We start from the raw sequence: 17119 nt of genomic DNA on the forward strand, positions 1-17119 counted from the left end.
AGGAAGGATGGGAACATCTGCTGATCTTTGCATCGCCACAGCCCTAGAAGGGTAAAAAAGCGCTGCGTTGGATAAGATGGGATAATCTCACCTTTGAAACATCCCAGGAAGATGCCAGTGTTTTGGACTTGATCAGGATACCATCCTGTCAGGTTGCCAGCTTGCTGCTTCAGAGATCCCAGCAGCAGTGGGACATGTTGGGCCTTATCAGGGAGCTGCGCGGGACAGCTGTTCTTCAGAAACAGAAGGGGTGAATTGCTGAGCTTTGTTCCGTAAAGCATAGCTACTTTGCTTATCTTGGATGTTATTCTACAAATTATATATATGTTATTTAGCTGTTATATTCTATAATATTATTAGCTTTGTAGATAAAGGTATAGGGACCCCTGACTGTTAGGTCCAGTCGCAGACAACTCTGGGGTTGTGGCGCTCATCTCGCTTTATTGGCGTACAGTCATGTGGCCAGCATGACTAAGCCGCTTCTGGCGAACCAGAGCAGTGCACAGAAACACCATTTACCTTTCTGCCAGAGTGGTACCTATTTATCTACTTGCACTTGATGTGCTTTTGAAGTGCTAGGTTGGCAGGAGCAGGGACCGAACAATGGAAACTCACCCCGTTGCGGGGATTCGAACCACTGCCCTTCTGATCGGCAAGCCCTAGACTCTGTGGTTTAACCCACAGTGCCACCTGTGTCCCTATTAGCTTTATACATCATATTAATTATTAGATTGTGTTGTTGTTGTTGTTTAGTCGTTTAGTCGTGTCCGACTCTTCGTGACCCCATGGTTACCAAATAACAAAAGGGTCCTTCTTACACCAAATAGCTTGTCTCCCCCTCCATTCACTGACATCCAAGGAACCCTTTGCTTTCTTGGTGTTTCCATGGCTGGGTGACCACTAGGGGCAAGACAGGTGTATTTTATGAAATTCTACACACCGCATTTTAGAGGCATTGATAGTCTAAAAGATGGTGCATGAAATTAATTTGAGTTTTAAACAATTGTCCGTTTCATTTCAATGCAGCTCCACCCATTTCTTAGGAGCGCCTCATTTAACAACAGTGTGGGAGAAGAAGTGTCTTTCAATGAGAATCAGGAACTAGAAACTGGATTCGATATTACCAACTTGGTCACTTTCCCAAATAACTCCTTCATCAGAATCCAGGTTGGATGGGTGAATTTGGATGCTCCCCCAGGAAAGGGGTTTTCCATCAATGAGGACAAAATGGTGTGGCACAGGAGTTTTCACCAGGTGGGGAATATTTCAGCAAATCACAACCTAGAAGTGTCCTAAATTAATGTCATTGTAGCATAGTTGGGACGTGGATCCTGTATACTTTTGTACTTACTTCTTATGCAGGATTGCTCAAATGTAGTGAGGCTGTCAGCTAGATAGAGACATTACATTCTGTTCCAGTGCTAAAGAGAATTATTTAAAGTTTTGGAGATGAGCTGAGTGGTATCTAAGTCTAACCTGCAGCAAACCTCTTTAGAAAGCAGCCAAGGGGAAGCTGGGCCTGCGGATAGCACAGGCCGACTTCAGGAGAAAACACTTGGCTACTTAGGGATAATAATGTTAAAATATGAATTGATCGGCTTCTTCCTTAAATTACACTTAGTCATTTAAAACGGTTCCTTTTAACTGCAGGTTAAAACTCTGATAAGTTTGCAAAAATGTATTTTTCCAAGCAATTTGGTCATTAAAGTTACTATTCCAAGCAATTTGGTCATTAAAATTCTAATCTCTCCTTTTCAAAAAATATTCTTGTTGAAATGGCCATAACTTCAACTGGGATATAAGGACATCTTTAGTCACATTGGTAACAGATGCCATTATAAAAAAATTCCTTCAGTAGCACCTTAAAGACCAACTAAGTTTATATTTTGGTATGAGCTTTCGTGTGCATGCACACTTCTTCAGATACACTAGAAACAGAAGTGTCAGACCCTATATATATACAGAGGGTGGTGGGGGTGGGTGGGAATGGGTGGTGGGCTGATGGGAGTGATGGGAGCTCATACCAAAATAAATACTTAGTTGGTCTTTAAGGTGCTACTGAAGGAAGGAACCATAAGACTGAAAAACCAGTAGGAGAACACTTCAATCTCCCAGGACATTCTATACAAGATCTCAAAGCAGCTGTTTTATTACAGAGAAATTTCAGGAACAGACTGGAAAGAGAAGTTGCTGAATTGGAAATCATTACCAAGCTTAAAACCATGGAAGCACCTGGGATGAATAGAGACATCGGATTCTTATCTCATTATGCATGATCAAGCTCTCTTTAGCACCTCAGCCCAGGACTAATTGCAGCCATCAGCAGCCATTAACAGCCATCTCCAGGTTTACCACTCCCATCAGCCCACCACCCATTCCCACCCACCCCCACCACCCTCTGTATATATATAGGGTCTGACACTTCTGTTTCTAGTGTATCTGAAGAAGTGTGCATGCACACGAAAGCTCATACCAAAATATAAACTTAGTTGGTCTTTAAGGTGCTACTGAAGGAATTTTTTTATTTTGCTTCGACTCAGACCAACACGGCTACCTACCTGTTACTAGATGCCATTATGGCTCTTAGGTAAAGGTAAAGGGACTCCTGACCATTAGGTCCAGTCGTGGACAACTCTGGGGTTGCGGTGCGCATCTCGTTTTATTGGCAGAGGGAGCTGGCGTACAGCATGACTAAGCTGCTTCTGGCGAACCAGAGCAGCGCACAGAAACGCTGTTGACCTTCCCGCCATGCACTTTGACGTGCTTTCGAAGTGCTAGGTTGGCAGGAGCTGGGACCGAACAATGGGAGCTCACCCTGTCGCGGGGATTCGAACCGCCGACCTTCTGATTGGCAAGCCCTAGGCTCTGTGGTTTAACCCACAGCGCCACCCATGTCCCTATTATGGCTCTTAGGCTGCAGTAAAATTCATTTGCATTCAAAATATTCTTAGTATTCAGTGGGCCATTTCTCCAATCCACTTCATTGCTCGTAGCCCAGAAAATGGAATTCAGCTTCTCCAAAAGCCAACAATTTTCTGTGCACTTAACTGCTTTCATACTTAATTCAAACTGGCAGGTGCCACCCCTCTCTCTTTGCAACAAAAAATGCCCTCCTGGTTCCAGCAGAAAGAAGAAGGAGGGGGAGAAATTCTGCTGCTATGACTGTGCCCAATGTCCCGAAGGCAAGATTTCATTTCAGAATGGTATGAGGCACTATTCTTTTGCTCTCAGCTTTGCAGTTCCTCACCACAGTCAGCCAGTGATCAGGTTTGCAAAGGGACAACAGCACTTGGAAATAGACCCAACCATCAACTAATCACCAGGGCTTGCAAAGTGCAATTTTACCTGCCCTACTCCTAAAAGCCTAGGTGTGAATTGTCCCAAAAAGCATCATTGGCAAGAGGTTCTCTAGCACTAGATTATCTGGACAGCAATGGGGGCGGGGGAGTGGATATTTGTTCTGCCAATGCATCTGTAGAGCACAGGTCTCCTGTCATGCCCCCTCACCATCCAGGGAAGCAGCAGAGATCTTGCAGTCAGGAAGGGTGCTCTAGGGCAGTGTTTCCCAACCTTGTGCCTCCAGATGTTTTGGGACTACAACTCCCAACATCCCTAGCTAGCAAGACCAGTGGTCAGGAATGATGGGAATTGTAGTCCGAAAACAGCTGGAGGCACATGGTTGGGAAACGCTGCTCTAGGGCACTGCGTTCCCATGCAGCTCACTCCTGAGGAAAAACTCTAGTACAGCCAAGTTGTGTATATATTATAAAAACAGAATAAATTTTGATGATATGCAATGCAACGTCCAGACGCTTTATATTCAAATCAGCTTGACTTTCATAATCATATAACTGAGAAGAACATATCTACAATCTCATAGTTATTTCACTTTGTTCCTTATAGTGAGTAAAGGTTTCTCCGTATTAACATATTGGGATCCTCTTTTCAGCAGTCATTCTCTCTCTCTCTCTCTCTCTCTCTCTCTCTCTCTCTCTCTCTCTCTCTCTCTCTCTCTCTCTCACACACACACACACACACACACACACAGAGAGAGAGAGAGGTGTTAAAAAATGACAGTTACTTGAATAACAGTCACAACAGAATGGAATGCCTCCCTTATGTGATTCACAGTCAGCCAATCACACGAGAGAGAGCTACTGCTAAAGGAAAAAAACCACACACAACAATTCGAATAAGCAAACATTCCCATTTCGGGAAATTAAACCATTATCCTTAACAGATGAGTCCCTTACTGCTTGTAGAATGGGTAGCTCTCATATATAGACCCCTCACCTGTGATAACCCCCTCAGACAGACACGTCTCAGGAGGCCCTGACCCAACTTACTGGATCCCTCCCTGGCATTTTCAGCTGGCAACTCCTCAAACCTCTCCCACCTTTCCTCCTGATCCAACCACTCCTCCAGGGCATGTTCTCAGTGCTCGTGAAAGTAAGAAGCAGCAATCCTCTGCTGTCAGAAGGGGGCTGCAGAGCACCAACCTCACACACCAGGGATGGCCAACTCCCAAGAGACTGCGATCTACTCACAGAGTTAAGAACTGGGAGTGATCTACCCCTTTTTGGGGTTCAGGTCAAAGTTGTTGAGCTTTTTTCAGGGAGGAGGTACCAACCAAACCAAACCAAAGTAAAGTTTATTGTGAGGACTAAGCCTTTACACAAATATCTACATAACAGGAGGAGGTAAAATGTTGAGCTTTTTTGGGGGGAGCCACAGTTGTTAAGCTTCTTTTGGGGGAGCCAATGATGTACCAGTGATCTACCGCAGACATCCAGTGATCTACCGGTAGATCACGATCTACCTGTTGGACATGCCTGTCCCACACCAATCACTTCTGTGTCTGGCTAGGGACACCTCTCGAGACATCCAAGTTGAGGTACTGCATGAGTAGGTGCCCTCAAATACACTTGACTAACATTCAATTCTTTGTTTCCCCCCCAGACATGAATGACTGTGTCGGATGCTCAGAAGGTCACTATCCAAACAAAGACCAAACACAATGTATTCCAAAGGCAATAAGCTTCTTGACATTTGAAGAACCTTTGGGGATGAGCTTAGCTTTCTTCGCTGCTTTTTTCTCACTGCTCACAATATTGGTCCTAGTCATCTTCATTACACATCAGAACACACCCCTCGTCAGGGCCAACAACCGGAATCTGACTTATATGCTCCTCACCTCTCTTCTGCTCTGCTTTCTTTGCCCCTTCATCTTCATCAGCCCCCCGGGCACAGTGACTTGCCTTCTTCGACAAGTGAATTTTGGTGTCATTTTCACAGTGACTGTTTCTTGTGTGTTGGCCAAAACCATCACTGTGGTTCTGGCCTTTGGGGTCACCAAACCAGGATCCAGAATGAGGAAGTGGGTGGGGAAAAGACTGGGAAGCACCGTTGTGCTTTCTTGTTCCCTTATCCAAATTGGTATTTGTACTGTGTGGTTAGGAACCTCTCCACCTTTACCCAGTTCTGACTTGCACTCTGCGATGGACAAAATAATACTAGACTGTAATGAGGGATCGGCTGTCATGTTTTACTGTGTCCTGGGCTACATGAGCCTCCTGGCCATTGTCAGTTTTGTTGTAGCCTTTTTAGCCAGGAAACTGCCCGACAGCTTCAATGAGGCCAAATTCATCACCTTCAGCATGTTGTTGTTCTGTAGTGTTTGGATCTCCTTTGTTCCGGTCTACCTGAGCACCAAGGGGAAATACACGGTGGCTGTGGAGATCTTCTCCATCTTGGCCTCCAGTGTTGGCTTATTAGGTTTCATCTTTTCCCCCAAATGCTACATCATTGTGATGAGGCCTGATCTAAATGACAAACAGCAGTTAATAAGGAGGAAAAAGTAATGTATCCCAGTGCCAGTCTTTTATTTCAGACCACTTTATAGTTAATATTCATATGCTCTCCATCATACTGTTACTTTGTGTTAATTGCTTTGTACCATTTTTGTTGTCAGTGACCATTAAAGCCTAGGAATTATCCATGTGCTGAAACTACATGCCTTATGAGGAACGGCTTAGGGAGCTGGGTATGTTTAGCCTGGAGAAGAGAAGGTTGAGGGGTGATATGATAGCCATGTTCAAATATATGAAAGGATGTCATATAGAGGAGGGAGAAAGGTTGTTTTCTGCTGCTCCAGAGAAGCGGACATGGAGCAATGGAATCAAACTACTGTACAAGAAAGAAGATTCCACCTAAACATTAGGAAGAACTTCCTGACAGTAAGAGCTGTTCGGCAGTGGAATTTGCTACGAAGGAGTGTGGTGGAGTCTCCTTCTTTGGAGGTCTTTAAGCAGAGGCTTGACAGGCATATGTCAAGAATGCTTTGATGGTGTTTCCTGCTTGGCAGGGGGTTGGACTGGATGTCCCTTGTGGTCTCTTCCAACTCTATGATTCTATGATTCTACAAATTGGCACTGCAACAGGTGCCACATAGGGACATGGGTGGCACTGTGGGTTAAACCACAGAGCCTAGGGCTTGCCGATCAGAAGGTCGGCGGTTTGAATCCCCGCGACGGGGTGAGCTCCCGTTGCTCGGTCCCAGTTCCTGCCCACCTAGCAGTTTGAAAGCACGTCAAAGTGCAAGTAGATAAATAGGTGGGAAGGTAAACGGTGTTTCCGTGCGCTGCTCTGGTTTGCCAGACGCGACTTTGTCATGCTGGCCTCATGACCTGGAAGCTGTACACCGGCTCCCTCGGCCAATGAAGCGAAATGAGCACCGCAACCCCAGAGTCATCTGCTACTGGACCTAATGGTCAGGGGTCCCTTTACCTTTACCTTTACAGGTGCCACATAGTACCCATTCATTTCATAGTAGATCCACCCCTGTATGAACCTTCCTACTTTCAAACCGAACCCTTCTGCGTTTTTCTAGTTTGTTTTGGTGTAATAGTCAGTAAGCTAAAAAAGGATTAGAGGGCAGATGACGCATATTCTATGGTCACATGAAGCATTCCTTCTTTGAAAACAGACAGGCTCACTGTTCTTTTCTTATTCTTTGTAGTTTACTTTGTGTGCCCTTTTGTCATCTCAGGAACTGAAAGAGATTGCTTTTCATGAAACATCACAAAGCATGTTTTTCTCCATTCTTCCGATCTTCCCGGCAATAACAGCACCTAGTTATTATCTCATTGGTAATTATCACACTTGTCATCACTGAATCTCCTTTGGATAAGGTCCTCATAGATTTCGAGAGAATACTAGTATTTTCCTTCCTGCCATTTCAAACAATGGGGAGGGCAGAGGAAGGGGCAGGATTTCCACTTTCCACTTGGAGAGTTGTAAGACAGTATTTTAATCTGTGGATTGGCGGAATGACGTGGCATTTGTGTGAGGGCAAAAGATTCTAGTGAGGTTAGTTCTGAAGCTAACAGGCATGTTCTTGATGGAAGTAAAGGTGTGTGACTAGAAGGAACATTTGCCTCGGTATGCTGGTGATTATGGTGTCCATCCTCTCCTTTCTGCCACGTGTGATGTGCAAACATAACAAACGTTGCAACACCGATCATCTGCTCAGGATTCCACACGAATTCTACCTGCCTGGTGACCTTATAATTGGTGGACTTGGTTCTCATATCTTTGGCTCTTTTGCTAAAGAAGACTTCAGAGAAATCCTTATCACCCATCAAGTCCATACTTCCTTGTAAGTAGCAATCAAGTACCCATGAAGGATCCTGCCCACCTAGCAGTTCGAAAGCACATCAAAGTGCAAGTAGATAAATAGGGACCGCTCCGTCGGGAAGGTAAATGGTGTTTCTGTGCACTGCTCTGGTTCGCCAGAAGCAGCTTTGTCATGCTGGCCACATGACCCGGAAGCTGTCTGCGGACAAACGCCGGCTCCCTCGGCCTATAGAGCGAGATGAGCGCCGCAACCCCAGAGTCGGACACGACTGGACCTGATGGTCAGGGGCCCCTTTACCTTTACCTTTACCCATGAAGGAATAATTTGATTCTGATTCCCCAATGGCTTCCTCAGAAACAAGCCCCCATGATTTTAGTGGGATGTCTTTTCCCAAGCAAAGGCAGGAATAAGAGTTAGGTGCAAAACTGAGGAGTTAGCTTAGAGGAAGGGAAATGGTGGTAAGGTGAGACAGCCTTGTTTTGATGTTCCCCATCTTCTCTTCACAATTTTCCCCCAGGCAGTGTTTAGTTAAGAGGGGCCAAGGTTTAGTCTTACTCAGGAATCCGACCTTCTAATGTGGGACCCCTTCCTGCAGTTGGAGACTAGAATCCCTTTCAGATGACATGTTTATTTAGCATTCATCCAGATTAGCTTGCACAGAAATTAGACTGTGTCGGCTTTTTATGAATGGGGTAACGGGTGGCAACCAATTCAGTAGAAACTCTTTTAAGACCAGCTGCACTACAGAATAGGAATAGGTTACCAAGGGATAGGATGTTGGAGAAGAGGTGTGAGCCCTTCCCTGGTCTAAATATTAAACCAAGCCTGAGAAGAGTTTCTGGTGATGAATCTTACAAGCTCATCTTGCCTTTGAAGTGGGGGTTTAAGAGCCCCATTTGTTCTCATCTAAGCCAGGCTATGACAAACTCACATGGCACCCCAAGTTGAAAATGTGTCACAGGTCTAGAAATGTTGATCACTATCCTACCTCTCTCTCCTCATTTTCAAACGGATCTGAACCAACCAACTAACCAATCTTTATTACGGTCAAAGACCAGAGAACAAGTTAAGACAATCCATAAATCAAATATAAGATTAGAAGTTTGAATTGTGTTAAAAGATTAAAATCCACTTCAAGGAATTGGGATTTACATTTAAAGTTAAAATTTAGAATTTTAAAAATTTAAATTAATGAATCTCTACAACCTATTAACATTAAAAACAGCCTTCCTTCAAGGGTTAAAATTCAATTCTCAGTCACTGGTCATTGTTGACACCATGGCCTGTCTTACTCTTGTTGCAATAAAACAAAATTTTGCAATGGGCCTGGTGATCTCCAAATCTTTATCAGCGAGGAGGTGCCTAATATAAGCCTCCTCTGAACGACCAGGGAATTTCCCCAGCAGCGGGATCTGAACCAATAAAAGAGTTCTCTACTAAGATTGATACAAAGCTCTTAAGGAGTAAAGGGGGGCATCCTAAGCAGCAGAATAGTACAGTGGTACCTCTACTTACGAATTTAATGCGTTCCAAACGCACATTTGTAAGTTGAAAAAATTTGTAAGTCAAATCCCATAGGAATGCATTGGGAGAAAAAATTTGTAAGTAGAAAAAATCCTATCTAAACCACATCCAAGATGGCAGACGGAGCTCTGTTCGTAAGTAGAAACATTCGTAAGTAGAGTTATTTGTAAGTAGAGGTATCACTGTTTTGGAGGGGCAGCAACATTATAGCCTAGGAGCAATTTTCCAATGGCTTGCATATCTCTCAGTTTTACATCATAAAATTATCCATTGCAGTATTGTGCTTAAGAACTATCAGCATATTCTGGCTTTGGTGTTTGCGGTCAAGGAGATCAATGAGAATCCCACGATCTTGCCTAATATCACCTTAGGATTCCACATCTATGACAATTACATCAATAAAAGGATGAACTACCGTGCCATTCTGGACCTTATTTCCATGCATACATATACATATATATATGTACCCAACTACAGGTGCGGCATTCAAAAAAATCTGATGGCTGTAATTGGGGGACTGGACTTTGGAACATCCCTTGACATGGCAACCATATTGGGCATCTACAAAATTCCCCAGGTAAAAATACTGATTTGGCACGTCACAACTCACTTATTGTTATCTTTTCTAACCAGCAAAGTCTTGTACAACAGGGAGAGAGAAAGATGTGACTGACAAAGAAGGAGGGTCCTGAAGTAGAAAAGTAGTTGTTTCAAAATCTTTTGCTCCCTTTCCACAGAGCAATGTATCATCAACTGACATGTGGGAAATGTTCCGAGAGGGAGTGGAAAGCAGACAATCTTTCTGTGGGAAGGATAATGTTTAAATAGGTTTTGAAATATGTAATGTAATGCTAAGTCACCTTAGCAGGATTTCTATAATTAAAGGTAAAGGTAAAGGGACCCCTGACCATTAGGTCCAGTCGTGACCGACTCTGGGGTTGCGCGCTCATCTCGCATTATTGGCCGAGGGAGCCGGCGTATAGCTTCCAGGTCATGTGGCCAGCATGACAAAGCCACTTCTGGCAAACCAGAGCAGCACATGGAAACGCCGTTTACCTTCCCGCTGTAGCGGTTCCTATTTATCTACTTGCATTTTGATGTGCTTTCGAACTGCTAGGTTTGGCAGGAATAATTAAAGGGATGAGGTATAAATAATATTAATAGCTAAAATAAAATTCCAGAAGCCAAATAAAATGAGTTGGCCTTGTATCTGAAAGAAAACATTCTCGGTGCCTGGTGAGCAATAAATGGGCTTCTGCGACCAAAAGGATGTCTCTGATTTCACTTTTTACAGCTCCCGTAGGAAGGAAAGAGAGAAAATAGCCTCTGCCAGGGCCGTCCCTACCATTGTACCAAGTGAACAACCATATCAGGCCGTTCTTCTTAAGTCACTGCTAGGAACTGGTTTCCCATATGGGTGAGCTTTTAGGGGGCACAAGTCAGTGGTAGCTGGGGCAAGAGACATGACTCTAGTTCTGTAGGCTGCAGTTCAGCCATGCAAATGCCAGATGTTTCCAAATCAACCTCTCTCTATCCAGTCAAGCAAGAGGCTGTATTACTGTTCAGAGACGCATACTAGCCAAGAACTAGAAGAGGGTATGGCACAGGATGAAAGAGACATGTGTCCTTGGGGGTGAGCTGCAGCTCTGTAGAGAATCCCAAGGGCCAGATAAGCCCCTGAGTGTAAAGTTACTCCTCCTTCTACAGTGCAGTGCCTATGGCGGTTTATGTATACTAAACATACGCGGGTGGTGCTGTGGTCTAAACTCTAAACCACAGAGCCTGGGGCTTGCCGATCAGAAGGTCGGCGGTTTGAATCCCTGTGACGGGGTGAGCTCCCGTTGCTCGGTCCCTGCTCCTGCCCACCTAGCAGTTTGAAAGCACCTCAAAGTGCAAGTAGATAAATAGGTACCGCTCCTGTGGAAAGGTAAACGGCATTTCCGTGTGCTGCTCTGGTTCGCCAGAAGCGGCTTTGTTTTGCTGGCCACATGACTGGGAAGCTGTACGCCGGCTCCCTCGGCCAGTAAAGCGAGATGAGCGCCGCAACCCCAGAGTCGTCCACGACTGGACCTTACGGTCAGGGGTCCCTTTACCTTTTATGCAACACAACCTCTCCTGATCTCTGTCTTAGGTAGTGCAGTTTTCTCCCCTATTCTTTTTGACAGTAGAGTCACAGCATACAAGTTTTTTCTACTATATTCATGAACTGATTTGCACCTCTTCATTTCCTTTCAGCTCAGTTATGGCTCCTTTGCTCCAGAGAACACGGATCAAAGCCGATCCACTTCCTTCTACCGGATGGTGCCCAGCGAAGCCCATCAGTACACTGGGATCGTTGAGTTACTGCTCCACTTTTCATGGACGTGGGTCGGATTACTTGCTGCCGGTAGTGAGAGTGGAGAGAAGTGCATGCAAGCATTGCAACCTCTGCTTTCCAGGAGACGCATTTGCTTGGCCTTCTTAGAGAGAACTCCCCAAACTAGTTATGAGTATAACAACATTCATTTACTGAATCTCCAAGTGTATCGAGTGATTGTGAAGAGCAAAGCCAACGCTGTTATTTTCTGCGGGAATTCTGCATCCATACTTGCCTTACAAACAATGTTAGCACAATGGGAAGGGAAAAATGTGGCTGGGACACCTATGAGGAAAGTGTGGATTCTGACTGCTCAGCTCGATTTCATAGGAATCACTTATCCAATAAGATGGGATATGCAAGTCTTCCGAGGTTCCATCTCCTTTACAGTTCATTCAAATGAGGTGCAAAGATTCAGAGCCTTTCTTCAGCTCCTAAACCCCTTTGAGGAAAATGGAGATGGCTTTCTCAAGCAGTTCTGGACCCTGGTTTTTGGCTGTTTATTTTCAAACTCCAACACAGAGAAGAAGCCCAGTGGAAGCTGCACCGGAGAGGAGAAGCTGGAGGATCTCCCTTCATCTGATTTTGAGATGAGCATGACTGGCCACAGCTACAGTGTCTATAATGCTGTCTATGCCGCAGCACATGCTTTACATAACACATTCTTGCACAGGTCCAAACAGAGGGCAGCGATGGAAGGAGAGATGCAGGAGCTCCAGAAGCTGCAAGCTTGGCAGGTACTGGCTACCATTCGACATGGGCAGGATCATGACATCCAGGGGTATGTACAACAGGGCCCTGAAAATTAGTACAGTGGTACTTCGACTTACAAACGACTCGACAACCGGATTTTTCGACTTACGAATGGGGGTAATGGCCGTGCGCTTACGAATGTCTCGACATCCGGAAAAAAACCTGCGGTGGTTTTAGATAGGAATTTTTCGACATGAATTTTTAGATAGGGTTGCTTCGACTCACGAATTTTTCCGTTTCCAATGCATTCCTATGGGAAATCGCATTTCCAATGGCGTTTTTCGACTTACGAATTTTTCGACTTATGAAGGTGCCTTCGGAACGGGTTAAATTTGTAAGTCGAGGCACCACTGTATAGATAACCACACAGGTGCTTTCCCTTGCTTTAGCTGGCCTGAGTTTTTATTTCGTCAGGTGAGACCATTCAGGGGCATCAATTGAATGGTAAGACACCACCTCATGAAGACAACCACCTCTTGCAAAACACTTGCAAAGTAATTATACCAACTACTAAGCGAAATGAGTTGAGTGGGGAGTTCTTTGGTATTGAGTGCCCAAGAGACCCAGAATTTCCTTTATTTTAAGGATTATTTAACATCTGCACTGAGCTTAAAGGCACAGAGCCAATTTGATCCCTAAACAAATTTCTTGTATAGTTTTTCGTCTTCCAAAAGTCTTCCAAAAAGGGGTGCGCTCATTGAATTTGCAGATAGGCAAATTTTGCATGATTGCTAGGCCCTTTAGTAAAATTGATTCATTTTTGGTTCACCCTGATGGGAAAGGCCTCATTTGGCCTCATTGCTTGTAGGACTTACAAAGCCTTTGAAGGGTGCTTGCAGCTGGGATAGAAATTAGATCGCTTGCAGGCTTATCGGGGACTCTGAGGACAATCTTGGTGCCCTTTAATTGCATGCAAAGATTAATTATCTCTCTCGTTAAAGTATCCAGTCGAGAGTGTAACAATTAGAAGTTTCTACAGATCAAGTCCACTGCTTTTGCTGTTAAGCATCACAAATCGGTTAAAAATTCACCTGCTGTTTTATCTGTGACCTCACACATAAGCGGGGATGCATTACCCGAGTCTTCAGCTACAGCTGTGACATTATCTTCAGAGAGAGGAGCCAAAGGGTGAGAGCCCATCTCCACAGTGCCAGTGGTGTCTGCCAGAACTGCAAATTCATGGCAGACAGGAATTTGAGAAGGGAAGATATTAGAAACAGCAGAAGTCAAACACTGAGTTCCACTATTCCGTTAACACCCTTCTTCCTCCCATATTTTACTTTTGTTCTTTCTCCATTTCACTCTTTCCGATCTAGCCTCAAAGATTCACATCAGAATTTTCTGATTCACTTCAGAATTTTCTGGCTCTACTCTGAGAGTTAAAATACCTGCCATTTACAGGCAGACTCTGCCCCAAACTGAGTTCAGTAAGGAGCATACCTGCGAAGTTCCTGCCTGAAAAATAAGGGACCGGACCGGAAGTAGCAGACCGGAAGTAGCGCTGCCGCCATTTTGGAACTGGGTGGAGCATGCTCAGAAGTGACTTTTGATGCTGCTGTGCCCAGTTCCAAAATGGCTGCCGCACCAGAAATCGCGCTGCAGCCATTTTGGAACTGGGCAGAGCAGCATCAAAAGTCGCTTCTGAGCATGCTCCACCCAGTTCCAAAATGGCCGCCGTGCCAGAATAAACCGGGATAAACCAGAATAATAAATAAATAAATCCGTTTTTTCGGCTGGGAACAGCCGGAAAAACGGGGTTTTCCCGGGGAATACGGGAGACTTGGCAGCTATGGTAAGGAGTGACATTAGGGCTTTAATTCATTGCCCCTTTGTTTCCTTTTTAATGCAGCTTCACCCCTTTCTTAGGAGTGTCTCATTTAACAACAGTGCCGGAGAAAAAGTATCTTTTGGTGAAAAGAGGGAATTAGAAACTGGATTTGATATTACGAACTTGGTCACTTTCCCAAATAACTCCTACGTGAGAGTCAAGGTTGGGAGGATAGATCTGGAGGCTCCCCCAGGAAAGCAATTTTCCATTGATGATGACAAAATGGTGTGGCATAAAAGTTTTCTCCAGGTGAGGAATGACAGCAATGTCCATGAGATGCGTGCAAACAAAATATTATTGCACTGCAGATCATGAGTCCAGTGTGTTCCATCTCTTGAAGCACATGTGGAACATTTAATTCCTTATTTTACTTTTGTTTTCTTTTAATAAAAGGTTAGGACCTGTTACCCAGTTGGGTTCAGCATTGTTTTGATCAAATCATAATGAGAATTTTGCATATTTTATAGGTCTTTATACTACACCCCTGATTGCTCCTTGTCTTTGGCAGGAAGATATGAAGAAAGCTTCTAAAAGGAGTCAGCTGAAGCTTCTTTTCAGTTGGGAAATGTGATAATAACACAATGTTCCAAATCACAGAGAGGCTTCTAAGCATGTTCAGATCAGAGGGGAAACAAGTACACCAAGGATGTCTAGGGACATTGGGTGCAGGGCTGGTGAATATGCACCCACTCCTCAATTTGTCCCCACATGCATTTTTTTCTGTGCCTGAAGGAGGCTCAAAAGAAAGCCAGTTTAAGCACCTCCCCACCCCCCAATTGTGAATACAATGGTACCTCGGGTTAAGAACTTAATTCGTTCTGGAGGTCCATTCTTAACCTGAAACTGTTCTTAACCTGAGGTACCACTGTGGCTAACGGGGCCTCCCGCTGCCGTGCGATTTCTGTTCTCATCCTGAAGCAAAGTTCTTAACCTGAGGTACTATTTCTGGGTTAGCAGAGTCTGTAACCTGAAGTGTCTGTAACCTGAAGCGTCTGTAACCCGAGGTACCACTGTAGTGGTATTTTTCACCCTGAGTTGGTTCCAAGGAGATCATTTGCATCTCTTAGTCAACGCTAAAATCCCACTGCACATACAGTACTGCACAGTACTGAGAATGCCTGGAATGTCATGCCTCCCCTAATTGTAGCTGAGACAATGGGAGCAAAGATCCTATACATCTATATGTGCTAAACTGTCCCCATGCTTATTCCAAGGGGCAGGTTCCACCGCGTTCTGTGTGTAGTCCAAGTTGCCCTCCTGGATCCAGAAAGAAAAAGAAGGAGGGGGAAAAATTCTGCTGCTATGATTGTGCTCCATGTCCCCAAGGAAGGATTGCTTCCCAGAAAGGTAAAAAACACCTCTCTCTCTCTCTCTCTCTCTCTCTCTCTCTCTCTCTCTCTCTCTCTCTCTCTCACACACACACACACACACACACACACACTACAGTGGACAGGCCATCCCGATCCAAATACCTCCACAGTTGACATACCTGATGAATATTGCAAGAGGCACCAGTAGCTACACATGCTAGTTGGCTTGGGGTTCAAACACATTGCATTGTTTGTTGGGAAATACCTAAGATATTTCCGATTTCATCCTAAGAGGTCCATATTGGAGGAATTTGTAGTTGCTCTTTAAGACATGATGAGTCTGCATCATCTAATCTTTTCTTTTTTACCTCAGACATGAATGACTGTATTGGATGCTCAGAAGATCACTATCCAAACAAGGACCAAACACAATGCATTCCAAAGACAGTAAGTTTCCTGGCTTTTGGAGAACCACTTGGGATGTGCATAGCATTACTCTCTCCCCTTTTCTTTCTGCTCACACTTTTGGTCCTAGTAATCTTTGTTAAGCATCAAGACACACCTCTCATCAGGGCCAACAATCGAGATCTGACCTACACTCTCCTCACGTCTCTCCTCCTTTGTTTTCTCTGTCCCCTCATCTTCCTCAGCCAACCAGACAGAGTGAGCTGCCTTCTCCGACAAATGACTTTTGGTGTCGTTTTCACTGTGACTGTTTCTTGTGTGTTGGCTAAAACCATCACCGTTGTTTTGGCCTTTGTGGCCACCAAACCAGGATCCAGGATGAGGAAGTGGGTAGGGAAAAGACTGGCAAGCGCCGTTGTGTTGACTTGTACTATCATCCAAGCTGGTATTTGCACTGTGTGGCTGGGAACCTCTCCTCCATTTCCCCATTTTGACAAGCATTATGTGACTGGAGAAATCATTCTGGAATGTAATGAAGGGTCAGCTGCCATGTTTTACTGTGTCTTAGGCTACATGGGCCTCCTGGCCATTGTCAGCTTTGTTGTAGCATTTTTAGTCAGGAAACTGCCCGACAGCTTCAATGAAGCCAAATTCATCACCTTCAGCATGCTGTTGTTTTGTAGTGTTTGGATCTCCTTTGTTCCGGTCTACCTGAGCACCAAGGGAAAACAAATGGTGGCTGTGGAGATCTTCTCCATCTTGGCCTCCAGTGCTGGCTTAATGGGTTCCATCTTTGCCCCCAAATGCTACATTATTATGCTGAGGCCCGACCTGAACATCAGAGAGCAATTAATGAGAAACTGAATTAGAGAAAAAAATAATTTTAGAGGCGGGGCATTTAAAACCAACCAACCAACCAATTTTCTCCCCTTTCTTGATGTTTCCCCGGGTTTGTTGTGTCATGGTTGATACTTCACAAATTGTAAGGGGGAGGGATTACAGAAACCCCCCCATCAGAAGCAGCCCGTCTCCAAGCAGTCATGAGAGCGAGGGGCCTGAAGGGGTGAGTCAGGAGACGGAGAAGGAGTGCCAGGGCTCTGGCAGCACTGGAGAGCCCCTGCTCCGCAGGCAGGAAGAGAGAAAGGCGGGAAAAGTGGACAGGAATAGGGCAGACAGAAGACCCGTACCTCCGACGCCGGAACTGAGAAAGAGAAGGAAGGGGAGGTGCTTCTCAGTTCCGAGGCTTTTATGCTGGTCGAAAACGCGGAAGCATTTAGTGCAGGAATCTGACTCGAGCGGGTAGACAT

The 17119-nt window shown here is 44.9% G+C and overlaps 1 protein-coding gene across 1 annotated transcript; it reads left to right on the plus strand.

Annotated features, from left to right (window-relative positions):
* Positions 1-7454: 7454 nt before the first annotated feature.
* Positions 7455-16676, plus strand: LOC132593081 (vomeronasal type-2 receptor 26-like). The gene is made up of 6 exons (XM_060282040.1): positions 7455-7657; positions 9437-9737; positions 11396-12297; positions 14136-14346; positions 15312-15444; positions 15781-16676. The coding sequence occupies exons 1-6, from the start codon at positions 7455-7457 to the stop codon at positions 16674-16676; spliced, it is 2646 nt and encodes an 881-aa protein (XP_060138023.1).
* Positions 16677-17119: the final 443 nt, after the last annotated feature.

Source organism: Zootoca vivipara, chromosome 13 (genome assembly GCF_963506605.1).
Source record: "Zootoca vivipara chromosome 13, rZooViv1.1, whole genome shotgun sequence".
Classification (NCBI taxonomy): Eukaryota; Metazoa; Chordata; class Lepidosauria; order Squamata; family Lacertidae; genus Zootoca; species Zootoca vivipara.